The sequence below is a fragment of the Nicotiana sylvestris genome, chromosome 3, assembly GCF_000393655.2.
Source record: "Nicotiana sylvestris chromosome 3, ASM39365v2, whole genome shotgun sequence".
Taxonomy (NCBI): Eukaryota; Viridiplantae; Streptophyta; class Magnoliopsida; order Solanales; family Solanaceae; genus Nicotiana; species Nicotiana sylvestris.
Window position 1 is genome coordinate 204,224,352 of NC_091059.1, and position 16,142 is coordinate 204,240,493.

At 39.2% G+C, this 16,142-nt stretch overlaps 1 protein-coding gene across 2 annotated transcripts; it reads right to left on the minus strand.

Annotated features, from left to right (window-relative positions):
- Window positions 1-10,818: 10,818 nt before the first annotated feature.
- On the minus strand, window positions 10,819-13,999 carry LOC104239406 (uncharacterized). 2 transcript variants are annotated; one of them, XM_070171390.1, is made up of 4 exons: window positions 13,902-13,999; window positions 13,524-13,703; window positions 13,054-13,350; window positions 10,819-12,509 (listed from the first exon to the last, which is right to left on the minus strand). In XM_070171390.1, the coding sequence occupies exons 2-3, from the start codon at window positions 13,674-13,676 to the stop codon at window positions 13,054-13,056; spliced, it is 450 nt and encodes a 149-aa protein (XP_070027491.1). In that variant the 5' UTR covers window positions 13,677-13,703; window positions 13,902-13,999; the 3' UTR covers window positions 10,819-12,509. The 2 variants fall into 2 exon arrangements, with proteins under 2 accessions (XP_070027491.1, XP_009792338.1); XM_009794036.2 differs by having other exon boundaries at window positions 10,819-12,548.
- Between the last annotated feature and the right edge of the window lie 2,143 nt (window positions 14,000-16,142).

The window sequence follows — 16,142 nt, forward strand, 5'->3', positions numbered from 1 at the left end:
ACCCACCTAGTCTCCTGGACACACGCTATATTAATCTTCCTCTTCTAAAGGATTTTCGCCAACTCTATGGATTTACTCATTAATGAACCTATGTGCCATGACCCGATTCTCAACCTATAGGCTCCCTTGCCCCTTCTACCTCCCCTGCTACCCGTCCCACCCCCTGACCCCAGCCCCACACTCTGCCCCACCCGAGGACATGCCCTTATTCTATCATCCCAGACTGCAGCCACTACACCTACAACAATCTAAAGAAGACTCGCTAGTGCACAACGGACAACGAATCAAACTAGAAGGAAACAAGTGGTAACTAGTATCCTAGTTGAAAGGTTTAACTATTGCGAATTAAAGTAACAGTAATTTAGCTAACACCAAAAGGGAAACAGTAAAACAGGAGGTACCAACTCCTGATAACAAAACCTGTGGCTAATTTTCTGTACTCAATGTAGTTGTACGCTCACGCACCACTTCCTACCGCCCTTTGCTGACACTCGCCCGGGTTGCTCTCCTTTTCCAATGCTCGTGCGCCCAACTTGTCTCCAATACTTCGAGAATTCCTGAAAACACAGAAAATACCACGACCCAAAAACCAGAAGGAGCTATCACCGCTACCACTGGTATAGCCCCAACAATATAAAATATACAAAGAAAGGAGAAGAAGAAAACGAGAATATAAGGGGGTGGGGGCAGATTTGTGACACAAAAGGGGTGGGGCAAGCCGAAAATCAAATAAGGGCCAGAAACTTCTGAGATAAAGCTCAGCTGCGACAGACCCGAATTCAGCAACAGCTATAAAATCCCTAAATGTTGTATGCGATGGTTTGGTCTTTTGGAAGGGATATCTCAAAGAATTTCTACTGTTAGAAATAAAAGATGCAGAAAACCTATCCAATTTTGTGAAAAGCTCAGAATCTTGAGTAGCAAATAGTCAAACTAAGGACTCAAATAGAAAACAGTAGCTGAGGCAGTTTATACTCTATAGCAAATCGGAAAGAGAGATAAACAACGTCAGAAGAAAGAGAAAAGTTTAAGTCTACTTACTAACCGGAAAACGGAAGAGACGACGATCGCTGGAGAACTCCACCGGAGATGACGAGTTCTTAATTTAGTTACTAACCCGGAAAGTAGCAGTAGTCTCAACGTCTATATTTTGAAGAATGAGAGAAAAGATCTTAAACATAAATACAAAGCTAGGTCCAAGATACGTGAACAAGGGGTATGCATAAGAATTGAGGTCGAAGAGAATTTAAACCACCTTCACAACAATCTTAGGAAGATCATCATCATACTCATAAACAACATATTCGAACTCAAGGCAGCCAAATTCAAATAGCAATAACAGATAAAGTGAAGTAGTCATGATTTTTCATTAAACTAGATCTGAACAAAACACAGACGTAAGAGAAGATACCTACTGGAGCAGAAAAAGTATTTAACAAAGCCAAATAAAGGTTGGAATCAATTCGAGTAGAGCTCAGCGAGGTATCTAGCAATAAACAGTAGATTTCGAACTCAGTTTTCAGCTTGAGAGAGGAATGAAGGCACCTAGAGTTCAAAATGGGAGGAGCGTTCTGTGCCAAAAATAAAAGAGCGACAAAAAAAAAAGAAAATCAAAAGTGATTAAACAAAGGCAACATTGAAAGAAAAGAGGTATAGAGTGAAAAAGGATTAGTTTAAGGCCGGGATGAAACATCCAATCGTTCAAACACATGGTAGAAACGTTTAACTATTTAGGTGCATTGCATCTCAATGTGCAATTTCCTATCTGTTAAGCGTCTCAAAACTAACAAGGTTGTTGCGTGTGCAAATTAGCCAGGTTCTGTTTAGGTGGTTGATTTTTTGGTAATCTGGCTTCCCATCCTTACTTCACAAGATCCAAAGGAAAGGTTCCTATGGCCTCAAAAGTTATCCACCCATTATCAATCCTGAGGATAGCCCGACATAGGCTATTCCATAGTCAGAATCAGCAACTGCTAAAGAGAATAGGATATTGCGTCTCCGCATATTAGAAATGTGGGACGCCTGGTTTAATAGTAGGGAACCGCCAAGTGAATTCCCTGAGTTCCTTGAGTTGATACCCAGGTCAGGCGAGGCTACCAACGCCCCTATACCCAACCCGCTCATCCCATGCGGGCACCCTCCAATGCCGTCTAATGGTCCTGCATGCCTTCTGTGGTTCGCCCCCAGGCGCCAGTTTCCAGGGCACCTCCAATATTGTTCTCTGCAGCACCAGCCTGCACTATAGCACAACCAACTTTACCATGACCGTATGTTGAGCCTCTAATGTTCACTTTTCAGGGTCCACAACTTCAATCAGAAATAATATATATGACCTCGTACTCCTTCACTCAACCTCTGCAATATGATCTCTCGGTGGAGCAAGAAAAGGTTATTAAAAATCCTGAGCAAGAGGAAATGGCTCGGAAGATGAAGATCCTGGAACAAAGCCTGAAAAACATGCAAGATCTGAGTGGCCAAAAGAGTGTCCCATACTCTGACCTCTGTATGTTTCCCCATGTCCACCTGTCAGCTGGCTTCAAGATGCTAAAATTTGAAAATTACGATGGTCACGGAGACCCGATCGCTCATCTGAAACGATATTGTAACCAGCTGAGGGGTCCTGATAGAAAAGAAGAGTTGCTAATGGCCTATTTTGGAGAAAGTGTCACCGGAATTGCTTCTAAGTGGTACATCGATCAGGATATTACCCATTGGCATGTGTGGGACGATATGGCCCGAGATTTTGTCCGTCAGTTCCAATATAATATGGACATCGCTCTAGAAATTCTTTGTCCAATTTGAAAAAGAAAACCGTGGAAAGCTTCCGTGAATATGCTGTCAAATGGCATGAACAAGCTGCCAGGGTGAAGCCTCCAATGGACGAAGCAGAAATGGTTGCGGTCTTCCTACAGGCCCAAGATGCGAACTACTTCCAGAACATGATGTCTGCTATGAGTAGATTGTTTGCTGAGGCTATCAAAATTGGGGAAGTGGTCGAAAATGGTTTGAAAACGGACTGAATCTTGACTCAAGATGCTTTTAAGGCTGCATCACAGTCTGCTCAGAATAGTTTGGAGGGTTTGATGAACAGAAATGGGAGAGAAGAAGGAGCCATGATGGCTTCTAGTTCGGGGGAGGGGAGGGAGGCGTAGGTCATTCAGTCAATCATATATGCTTCATGAGGTTCCTCAACACTATTATCCCCATCAAAATGCCGCTTATGCCATGGCACCGCCTCCCTATGCGGTGATGAACGCGCAACCTTACATGCTCTACCTCCCAGAAATGTCCATCCTTACCAAGCCCCAGATAATCCCCAACCAAAGAGAGTCTTTCAGAAAGAATCAGTTCACCCTTATTAATGAATTGTATTCAAGCTTGTTCCAAAAGCTAATCAGGCTAGATCTATTGCAGCCAGTGGCCTCGAATCAGCCGAACCCCGAGTCCCTCTCTCACCGAGATGATGCTAGATGTGAATACCACTCTAGAGCAGTGGGACACAGTACGGAGAACTGTTGGACCCTCAAAAGGGCAGTTGAAGACTTGATTAAAGCTGATAGAATCATTTTCGGGACGAGGAGGCTCCTAATGAGACGAACAATTTGTTTCCTACTCACAAGAATTGGCCAGTAGTTGGAATGATTTGTGAAGATGAGGAATTTGATCCGGCATTGAAGGCCATTGTCGAGAAAGAAAAAAAGCCAAAAAACGGTCGCCAAGCCTTAAAGTTCCCCATCAGACGGGAGTTTTGATAGCCAGTCTTGCTATCCTTTTTGTGTTCGGATTATTTCAGAGTGTGACCCGAATATTTTACATTATTGTCTTACTTTCCAATGCAAACCCTTCTATCTTTAAAATTCAAAATAAATAATAAAAAAAAATCAATCAAAATCAAAAAATGAAATGAAATTAATATTTCATTGTCTAGGAATGTCTATTTTCTTAATCTTGTCATGTTTCTTATTCTCTTTTCAGTTATGTTAAATGCAGATTTCAATAACATGACATGCCTGCGGACTTCATGCTACATCCTAAAACGCTGTCAGACTTCGAAATAATGAATCAAGAATCTGAATGCAATGAAGATAGGTTTAAAGAAATAAAACAAAGAATCGGAGCAGCTAAAGGAAAATTGGCTCCATATTGGAAAGGTCCATAAATTGCAACAAGAGTACTGCCAAAAGAGAGTGTTGTACTTAGGATACATCGAAGAAAATGTCCCTGAAACAACTGTCAATGCAAGTGCAATAAAAAGATATGTTGGATCCTCTATATAATATTAATGTTCTCCAGTTGGAATGAAGAAGGCTTTCACTCTCGCTGCCCAAACATTATCTACCATTTGCAAACTCTTTGAGCCGGTTACTTTTCTTTGATTACCCTCTTTGGAACCTGAAAGTATCATTGAAAACAAAAAAAAAATAGACAAGGAAAGGAAAAAGAAAGAGAAAATAAAAAAAACGGAAGAAAAAGCATAAGAAAAGAAAAAAACAAAGTCCCTTGAACTACGTTTGACTTGATTCCGAAAGGATACGTAGGCAGCCTCTCTCTGGGGTTTAGCCTCTCTCATGTTCATTGAAGTCCACATGCGCTCCAGATAAGTCACTCTTTCTTTTCCCCGAAAGGGATAACCTCTCGTCTAAATTCATTTGTCCATTACATTGCTTGTTTTTCTTTGAATCCTTTTTGGTCTAACTCTGTTCTGAAACTAAGACAAAGAAGGGATGACAAGATTGATTTACAGGGCTCTCTTTTGATAGAAGCTAATGTACAATAAGGCACTCAACCTCGGCAAGGACATCAAGTCGACTTCGACTGGCCATGGTGGCTGATATTTTGAAATTGAAAAACTCTAGAAAGAAGGAAATCAAATTGAAGTGCCTACAAGGGCGAAAATGAAGTTGAAAAGGTGGAGTCCCATGCGACTAACAGTCTGGTTGAAAATCCAAGGATTTCCCAATGCTTTGGAGTTGAAAATGGGAAGAAAGAAAGTGAAAGGCCCACGAAAACAAAATAAAGTTGAAAAGGTTAAGTCCCATGTGACCAGCCGTCATGGTAAAGTTTTGAAAAGTCAAAGGTTTTGCGGAGCCAGAAATAAAATCAATCTTTAGGGAACAACCAAATGCAGTTGAAAGTATCATCAAAGAAGTGGGGTCGAGGTCAAGTGACTGAAATAATCAAGGCCACAAAACCAACCTCCGTTTCAAACTGATAATTGTTCTTTGTTTGAAAAAGTAGGAAACAGATGCAATCCAAAACCAACCTTGCAAGAAGCAGGTGTAACTAAAAAGAAACTGCGCAAGGGCTAGAAACGGTTTTGCAGCAACAACTCCAAAAGAGAAGTTTCCTCCAAAATTCTTTCCCGCAGTTACTCATTCTCTAAAATAAATTTAAAAAAGAAAAAGAAAAAAATGGTGATGAAAATGATGGGGGGGGGGGGACAAAAAAGAAAGAAAAAGAAGAAAATTCAAAATCATGGTAGTATAGAGTCTCCAATCCCTAGTTATATTTTCCAACATAGGGTCTCCACTCCCTAGTTGACGTTATTTTTAGACATAGGGTTTCCACTCCCTAGTCTCTTTTCCAACATAGGGTCTCCACTCCCTAGTTGATGATTTTCCTACATAGGGTCTCCACTCCCTAATTGATGTTTTTCGATATAGGGTCTCCACTCCCTAGTCTCTTTTCCACATAGGGTCTCCACTCCCTAGTTGATGATTTTCCAACATAGGGTCTTCACTCCCTAGTTGATGATATTTTAGACGTTGAGTCTCCACTCCCTAGTCTCTTTTCCAACATAGGATCTCCACTCCCTAATTGACGATTTTCTAATATAGGGTCTCCACTCCCTAGTCTTTTTTCCAACATAGGGTCTCCACTTCCTAGTTGATAATTTTCCAATATAGGGTCTTCACTCCTTAGTTAATGATTTTCCAACATAGGGTCTCCACTCCCTAGTTGATGATTTTTCAACATAGGGTCTCAACTCCCTAGTTGATGATTTTTAGACATAGGGTCTCCACTCCCTAGTCGCTTTTCCAACATAGGGTCTCCACTCCCTAGTTGATTTTTGCTTTAGACATAGGGTCTCCATTCCCTAGTCGTTTTTCCAACATAGGGTCTCCACTCCCTAGTTGATGCTTTGATTTTAGACATAGGGTCTCCACTCCCTAGTTGATGATTTTCCAACATAGTGTTTCCACTTCCTAGTTGATGATTTTCTAACATAGGGTCTTCACTCCCTAGTTGATAATTTTTAGACATAGGGTCTCCACTCCCTAGTCGCTTTTCCAATATAGGGTCTCCACTCCCTAGTTTATTTTTATTTTGGATATAGGGTCTCCAATCCCTAGTCGTTTTAATAATATAGGGTCTTCACTCCCTAGTCGCTTTAACAACATAGGGTCTCCACTCCCTAATTGATGCTTTTATTTTAGACATAAGGTCTTTACTCCCTAGTCGCCTTTCCAACATAGGGCCTCCACTCCCTAGTTGATGATTTTTCGACATAAGGTCTCCACTCCCTAGTCGCTTTTCCAACATAGGGTCTCAACTCCCTAGTTGATGCTTTTGTTTTAGACACAGGGTCTCCACTTCCTAGTCGTTTTTCCAACATAGGGCCTCCACTCCCTAGTTGATGCTTTTATTTTAGACATATTCCCTAGTCGCTTTTCCAACATAGGGTTTCCAATCCCTAGTTGATTTTGTTTTAGATATAGGGTCTCTATTCCCTAGTCGTTTTTTCAACATAGGGTCTTCACTCCCTAGTTGCTTTCATTTAGACATAGGGTCTCCATTCCCTAGTCTCAATTTTTTTCAAGGTACACAAATCCCGACTTTTATTGCTTTCAATAATGAAATAGTATAAAGTTTTGTTACAAATAACTTACGAAATTTTCCTACTAGGGCAGAAAAATTTTGTTTGTTTGTTTCTTATGGTGTCTGTGCAGGTTATACCTTGAGGCACAGGGTTCGAGATGAGCAAAAGAAGTCTCAATCCAAAATAGAGAAAAGAAAAGGAAAAGAAGTGAATTCAAAGCGCGATTGAAGTCACAAGCTTTGCATATACTGTATTGATCTGAAAGAGCTGAAGAAGAATGAACTAGCACCTACAGCTAGCAAGCATCAAGGTTCAGATCCGAGTCTGTGTGAAAAACCAGCCAAGATTCAAGATCAAGACTCATAGATAGGAATCTTTTAACTCGCAACTAATAGGCTTAGTTAGTCTTTTTCATTTTGACTTTGGTGTAATAAGGAGCTCAGCAAGCAGTAACAACAGCAACAACAGTGAAATCACAGCTTTTCGGTAGTCCCAACTACCAAAACTTCCAGAACAACGCCGACCTGATTCCTTTATAGCCAAGGATATGTAGGCAACCTCCGAAGCAAAGTTCGGCCAAACTTTTTCAAAAAAATATTTCCCATAGAGTATCAAACGGACAAAAATTGCTCATAATTACTCACTTTATCTTTGCCCGAAAACTCTTCATGTTTCCGAGCAAAGAGGGGCAGGTGTGAGTATCGAATTTTTGCCCTAATGCAAATTACTCCTAAAAATATTCCAAAATAGTTTTTAATTATTACTTACATAGAATTGTAGGAATTTTTCTTTATTTTATCCAATTTGTTTGCAATTATTTGCATTGTTCATGCATATTTAGAGTTATTTTAAAACCATAAAAAATCATAAAAATGTTAAATTCTTCGTCTCGTAGCATTTTAGATCTTAATTACATTTAGGATTTAATTACATTAATTAAATGCATTATCAAACGAAAATCACAAAAAATACAAGTCATTTTTATATTTTTTAGCTTTTAGTTTTAAATTAGTAATTTCTTTCATTAGTTTTAAGTTAATCAATTATTTAAATGATAAAATAGGTAATTAGGTTTAATTCCAAGTTAGATTTAATTTAGGAATTAATTTAAGTGCTTAATTAATTTGATTAGGATTTTTATTAAAACAAAAAGAAGAGAAACAAGGAAAAGGAATTAAGGAAATATGTGATCTTGTTTATAACTGGGCCAAAAGCTTAAAATGGCCCAAAGTCCACAAAATTGCCCTAGCCAATCTCCTTAATTGGTCCAACCGGATCTTCTCCCCTCTTTAAAAACTCCATTTTCCAAAACCCTAAAAAATCATCAGATCCCCTCCCCATGAATAAACCCTAGCCGTCTCTCTATTCTCATTCCCTATCATCATACCCTCCCCTAATTCCCTAACCTAGCTGAGCAGCCACCTTCCTCTCTCCTTCTTCATTCCTTCAAACCTAGCAGCTCCATCTCTAAGCCGCTACCCCCTCCCATACTCCACCTCAACGTTTCTCCTCCTCCTCCTCGTCTCTTCCCCCATTTGTGACGAGTCTCGAATTTGGCCGGGAAAATTTTTTTATTCGGGCAACTCTTTGTGTCCTCACTGTTGTTCGGAGAAAAACTCTGCAATTCTGAAATAGATGAAAAGGGGGGGGGGGGCTAATGGTTTCACCAGCTGCTTCTCTTAGTTGATCTGCTATGTAATCCCTGGGATTTTCAAGTTTAAATCGAGCTGTTGAAAAACTGTTTGTTGCTGAACTTGCTGCTTCTGCTTCGTTTAGCTCCGTGCATCTCCATCTCTATATTTATTTGGCTAATTGTGGATTGCTTTGCTGTTGTCCGAGTTATGTTTGCAGTTTAAATGATTGCTGATGGATATTGTATTGCTATGAAATCTGCATATATGTATTCATTTTAATACTCTGTCAAAGGATTTTTATTTGTTAAACATATAGTTTGCAAATTGGTGTTATGTGCTTGATGAAATTAGTTATTGGAGTATGTTGTAGACCTCAGTAGTCCTAAGGCCTCATGTTACTGGACTTTGCCTTTAACCCATTCCATTTATTTGGACCATTTGAAGGTTTTGTTAAAAGCATCGGATTAATTCATTTCTGGTTATGCATGCGAACCTCTTCAAAAGTTAGATTGTGATCCAGTTTTATCCATCAATTTATTCTGTTGGTATGTACTTTGGTATTAATACAAACTTCCATGACTCAGAATTCCCCCGTCATTACCTTATCTGTAATTTATCCTAACATTGACTCCTTAGTTATAGACCCCCAATACATGATCTCAAACAGTTGAATAAATAACTATATATCGCTAGTTGCTTTAGGCGCGATTAATAATAAATCGTGACTATGGGTACGTTTCTCTGGCATAGTTATGATACATAATTCCAATTCGAGTGCGCATTTCATATGACTCGACTATAACTCCAAATCATAATAATTAATGAACATTTGTAGTTTGCTTTAGACGCGTAATTAAATCATCACAGCTATGGGTATGGTTCCCGTGGTATAGTCATGATACATAATTCCCAACTCGGGTGTGCATTTCACGTGACCCTACCATAACTTCAAACAAAAATAAAAAAAACATGTTGTAGATCGTGGGTACGGTTCCCGTGACGCGATTCACAATGTGTATAAAAACAAATGAGTGCGCAATATCGCAACTAGTTCAAACAAACTCCATAAATAAATAAAAGCGATTATAAAGTTAAAAATGCACAATAGATTTAAAACATGTAATAAATCAGATAATTAGGCCACTTATTAATAGTTGTGCGACCGTGCTAAAATCACGAAACTCGGGAGTGCCTCACACCTTCTTCCGGGTTAAAAGAATTCCTTACCCGGTCTTCTATGTTCGCGAACCATAATAAAGTCAATTTCCTCGATTTGGGATTTTAAAATAAACCGGTGACTTATGATACCATAAATTATTCCAAGTGGCGACTCTGAAATTAAATAAATAATCTCATTTCGAATAATGTCACTTTAATTGGAAAAACTCCCTATCCCCTCGGGAAAAATGAGGTGGGACAAAAACCACCCCATTCTTCTCAATGAAGTCATATGTTGTGTGATCACTAATCTGCACATGATGTACAACAGATCAAAACATCTACAAAAGAATTGATTCATTCATTGCTTATGACTTAAAAAACAGCTATTAACCAAATACGGTTTTATAGGCCAGCACCACCTTGGCAATGTTATCAATCCTCAACTGGATGGTGTCCGTTTGCAGATTGCACAGCTTATTTAGTGTTAACTGGCTCTTTATGACTGTTAAAACACAGCATAAGATATCTAAACATATTGCTGCAGCCACAAAATAAATAAATAAAATTGTCTCCTCACTAAATGTTTAAAGTTTTAACAAAGATGATTCGACAACAGTTTATGTAATACCAGAGCTAACAGAGGTCAAGCCTCACAATCACCTATCAGTAAAATACTTCTAAGCTCTTAACCCAAGAAAATGAACTTGGCCTTGATGAGGAAGGGGGAGGGAGTTTTACTTCCCAAAAGTATATAAACAAAAAGTTTCATCCTCTATCAACTAACACATAAATATGAGACAGTTATAACATTTCCACATGTTAATGATAGCCAGAAGATGTTACTTATGAATCAGAATATGACATGAATAAACACAAATTTAGTTGTCGATCATATTAATAGATGTGAAATGGTGCCCAAAGAAATGGGAGAAAAAAGATGCCGAGAATCCGGCCTTTCCAAATATCAGTTTTGCTTATGCAAGTTTCCTCACAGCAGGTCTAGTTTCAGAAGCCTTAAATTCTGGAGGATTTTCTTTTCTAAAAGTTTTGGCTCATTAAAGCTTCCTACGGGCTAAAATCGTACTCTTTTTATCAGCGGAAGCAACTAGGCTTAAAAATTAAGAGCCAATAATTACGAAACTAATGTTACCAAGAAAGTAAGGGGGTCGTTCTCCTGGTTAGTCAAAAACAATATATACACTATGCATGTAATCAAATGCATAAAATTAAACAATTCAACAGTAATAGGAGAAAACAGAAGAACCTTACATTAGTATTGTTCAGCTCCAGATTGTAGAAGTTTATCTTATCATATGTAAATAATGGCTCAGCATGCCATAATAATTCAGCTTTATAAACTTTGGACCTGAAATTCTGAAATCCTGCAAGTTCATCAACAGCAGGTAGCACATGAAAGTGCCGACAATGTGACTGCGCAATTTCAGCACCCATGGCTCCCTTGATAACAGCCGGATCCACATTAGATGGCCTAGAAACTCTAATATACCAAACAATGCCTCTAATAGAACCAAGATATTGGGTCATGTTGGCATGATGCTTTATCTTAGGAAATCTGAGTAACCGATCTTTAAGCTGCATAGTGCAAAACCTTACAGAGAACACCAAGAACACCAAGTACACAGCTCAATTCACTTAATTATCAGTAACTAATCTAGCAAACAATATTTGGACAATTTTAACCCCAAAAAGACTATTAGCTAGAATAAAAAACTCGATAGATGGGGCAAAAAAGTAGAGGGGAATAATGAAATATAAAACCCTTGAGAAGTTTTAAGTTACAACAACAAACCCAGTAGACCCCACTTCTGGGGAGGGTAAGATGTATGCAGCCTTACCTTTACCCCTACCCATGGAAGGACAGAGAGGCTGTTTCCGATAGACCCTCGGCTAAAGAACGACTGAAAAAGAAAAGGTAATTGCAACAAGTAAGAATATGATTTAACTGAAAAAGGTAATTGAGACCAATAATTGGATGATTTAACATCGTAGCCAAATGGAACAGTTACCTTCGTTTCCTAGTAATGCCTTTATCCATGAGTAGAGTAGGGAAAAAGTTAAACTACCTGATCAACCCTAGAAGCTTTTAGGCATTTATTGACAGAGCTCAGAGGTGTACAAGGAATTAAGTTACAGGATGTAAAATCATTTATATTTAAATGGTTGCCTGTTCAGCAAGCTTTAGTTGTTTAAACAAATTCTGCGTTTAATTTAAACGAGTATCTCTCCTCCACAACTATTAACTAATTTATCTAATGATGCAATCAGGGAAAGAACGAAGAAGAAACCTATATAGCTTCCTGGTTATTCGGTTACTTCTCATGGAAAGAATTTGAAATTCGTCGCTTTAGTCAAGCCCTCCGTTGGTCTCTTAGCACCTACTTGCATTTTTTTTTTTTTTTGGAGGATCCCTTATCAAAAGTCCCAGTATTAAGTGTTATATTTTGATTTATCTTACTAAAAGACAGAGGCGTTACGGTTTACATAACTGCTGAAAATGAACATAAAGAGATATCCATTTCCATTCCTGTTCAAAGACTACATAATTTTGTTTTCTAATCTTATTTGCATGAAAATGGGTTCAATTTACACTAATTCCTCAAAGAAACAGCATTTTTATTCAGAAGACATCAAATTTATACAAATAAATGTTATCTGAGCTAAATAAAGAAGAACACTGACCTGACCTGGGAAAGCCGCAACTCAAGTCATTGTTAGCAATTAGATAAGTTCAGAATCCTCAGCAGAATCACATAGTATTGGCAATAATAACACCATTAAATGGACTTTTCATAAAGCTATATGTAAAACAATACTACACTTACATTGTTGAATCAAAACTTGACAAAAAAGAGCTCATTGCACTTGCTTCCTTGCTACCATACAGCAGAAGTATAAGCAAATCAGTAGCACTACTGAAAAAGAAATTACCACTAGTAGTAGAATAAACACAATGTGAATAAAATTTGTCTAACAAGACTATCTTCTCCTCTCCTTCTGATTACAATTACAAATGACGGGATAGAGTGACAAACTTTTTCAGTCACAAAGAATAAGTCTCTCTTTTGAGTCTCTCACACTACATTACATACTCAACACATAACTTGGCCTAATTCTAAGAAAGAAACCCAATTAATACCAAAGGAAAAAGGACAATCATTTGGCCTATCTTTCCTCTTTGGGTTACTCAGTTTACTACTTATTTTTCCGTTATCAAATGAACACTCATTCATCACCTAATAAACATATTCACTAACAGGATTTGAATGACTGGATAATATAACTCATTTTCTTTCACTCTATATATACAAGGCCAAAAAGAATTTGGTTTGGTTTATCACCTCTCCCCAAAAATCTCACATTTTTACGTCTTTTACTTTGTTGTGGTTGTTTTGTCATCATCTCTGCGACAGGATTTACCTAAGCAACAGCGGAGATGCTGCAGCAGCAATTGAAGCCTTCAATCCTCACAGCAGCTTGCTTTTTCCCATACTTCACGGGAACGCAGACACGAGCAGAGGTGGAGGTAAAGGAGGATGGTGGTGAAGGTGCAGCTGCTCCTTCTGGAATTGCTAGTATAGGAAAAAAATTGTTGTTATTGTTGCTGAATTGAGCATCCTGAATCAGGGGATTGGAAGCCCTGGTAGGCGGAGACCCGAAAAAGAATGGCGGAGATGAAGCTAGCTCAAAATTGGTTGTCTCCACATCATAGCCCCCCTATTTATAGAAGAAAAATCATAATTTGCCAGCAGGAGTAATTGAATTAAAAACAGTTCACATAAAATAACTAGCTCATTTGCATATATAAATCTAGTATTAGTAACAAAAGAAACATCTTTCTTTTCAAAATTTTCCACTTGAATTGAGAAATGGAATCATCCAGAAGTTACCTTGGTGAGTATGATATCCAGAAGTTCAGTTCCTCTGATGGGTTCGTCGGCGTGAACATAGGATGAATTGAAGAACCCGAGCCGGCGAGGCTTAGGGCAAACAACGCCAACAGAACCAACCAAGGCGGTTTGCTGATAGCCGCAACTATTCATTTTTGGTTTTTGCGACAGATGCAAAGCCTGAAGCAACAAAGCCGACAAGAAGAATATATCAAACACTTGGGATCTTTATGACCATGTCCATGTCCATGAACATATATTATACATGTTTGATATTACTAAATATAAACATCATGCTAGAAATACCCATCAAATTAGGGTATATTATCGTAAAGATATTCGATAAAAACGAGAAAAACAGAAATGAAAAAAAAGTACCTGGTTGGGTCAGAACAGGTGGCGCCTCTGGAAGGCGAAAATGGAGGAGAGAGATTTTCGTGGAATAATAATAAACAAAACAAACAACAACAACCCAGTAGAATTCACCGATCTGGAAAGGCTAAAGTGTATGCTGACCTTACCCCTACCCCGGGAAGGGTAGAGAGACTGTTTTCGGGATACCCTCGGCTCATAGACACAAGATCTGTAACAACAAAAACCCAAAATAATAGCAGCAACATGAGAGATAACAAATAAATGAAAAAGCAGTAACACAAATATTATGGAAAAGCAGTAACACAAATAAATGGAAAAGCAATAACACAAATATTATGCAAAAGTGTGAAACATAACATAAATCACTAACAGTGCTAGACAAAACACTATCATAGTCGCCGGAACAAAGAGGGAAACATGGACAAAGAGAAAAACCGCTCGACTACCCCTTAACCTACAACTCTAATGTTCGACCTCCACACCTTCCTATCAAGAGTCATGTCCTCGAAAATCTGGAGCCGCGCCATGTTCTGTCTGATCACCTCGCTCCAATACTTCTTAGGTCGTCATCTACCTCTTCTCGTGTCTGCCAAAGCCAACTGCTCATACCTCCTAACCGGTGCATCTACATTTCTCTTTTGCACGTGTCCGAACCAACTAAGTTGCGCTTCCCGCATCTTGTCGTCCACCAGATCCACACCCACCCTCTCCCGGATATGTTCATTCCTAATCTTATCCAACCTAGTGTGCTCACACATCCATCTCAACATCCTCATTTTTGCTACTTTCATCTTCTGGATATGTGAATTCTTGACTGGCCAACACTCAGCCCCATACAACATGGCCGGTCTAACCACCGCTCTATAGAAGTTACCTTGAGTTTCGATGGCACATTCTTGTCACACAGGACTCCAAACGCTAACCTCCATTTCATCCACTCCACCTCAATACAGTGTGTAACATACCCGTCGATCTCCCCATCTCCTTGGATAATTGACCCTAAGTACTTAAAACTTTCTCTCTTGAGGATGACCTGAGAGTCAAGCCTGACTTCCACATCCGTGTCCCCCACCACGTCGCTGAACTTACATTCCACATATTCCGTCTTAGTTTCACTCAACTTGAAACCTTTAGACTTCAGGGCCTGCCTCCATACCTCTAGTCTCCCATTAATGCTGTCTCGCGTCTCATCAATCAGAACTATATCATCAGAGAACAACATACACCATAGCACCTCGCCTTGAATATGGTGTGTCAGTGCGTCCATCGCCAGGGCAAATAAGAACGGACTGAGCGTCAATACTTGGTGTAACCCCATAACCACCGGAAAAGGCTCTGCGTCACCTCCCACAGTCCTAACCCGAGTCATGGCTCCATCATAGATATCTTTTATCGTCCTAATGTAAGCCACATGCACACATTTCACCTCTAGACACCTCCAAAGGACGTCCCTAAGGACCTTGTCATATGCCTTCTCTAGGTCAATAAACACCATATGCAAATCTCTCTTCCTATCCCTGTATTGTTCCACCAATTTCCTGATAAAGTGGATAGCTTCCGTAGTATAACGACCCGGCATGAACCCGAACTGGTTTTTTGATATAGACATTGTCACACCTCCTTTTTACCTGCGCCACAGGGGCGTAGGGGAGTTTTTCCAATTAAAGGACAATTGAAACGAGATTTATTATTTAATTCAGAGTCGCCACTTGGGAGATTTATGGTGTCCCAAGTCACCGGTTGAATCCCGAATCGAGGAAAAGATTGACTCTGTATTACAGTCCACGAACCAGAAATCCGGATAAGGAATTCTGTTAACCCGGGAGAAGGTGTTAGGCATTCCCGAGTTCCGTGGTTCTAGCACGGTCGCTCAAATGTCATATTCGGCTTATTTATCTGATTTTAATACATGTTGAACCTATGTGCAAATTTTAACTTTTTACCGCTTTTATTATTATTATTTTTAACGAGAATTGCAACGTCGTGAAAACACATCTCGAACCACGTCACATCAATGCACCCGTGGTTATTGACACATTTCGACTCCGTTGAGATTTGGATTTGGGTCAATAAATGTGCATCCGAGTTTAAGAAAGTAAATTATTAAAAGCGCGTCTAAAACAATCTAGCGTTTTATTAACTTTGAGGGAAGCCACGAAATTCGCTAAAGGGCGCGTCCCGAGGTCTAACATTTTTAAAGAAGTAGTTAAAGAGGGCCACGCAATTTGTGATTTTTATTTGGCG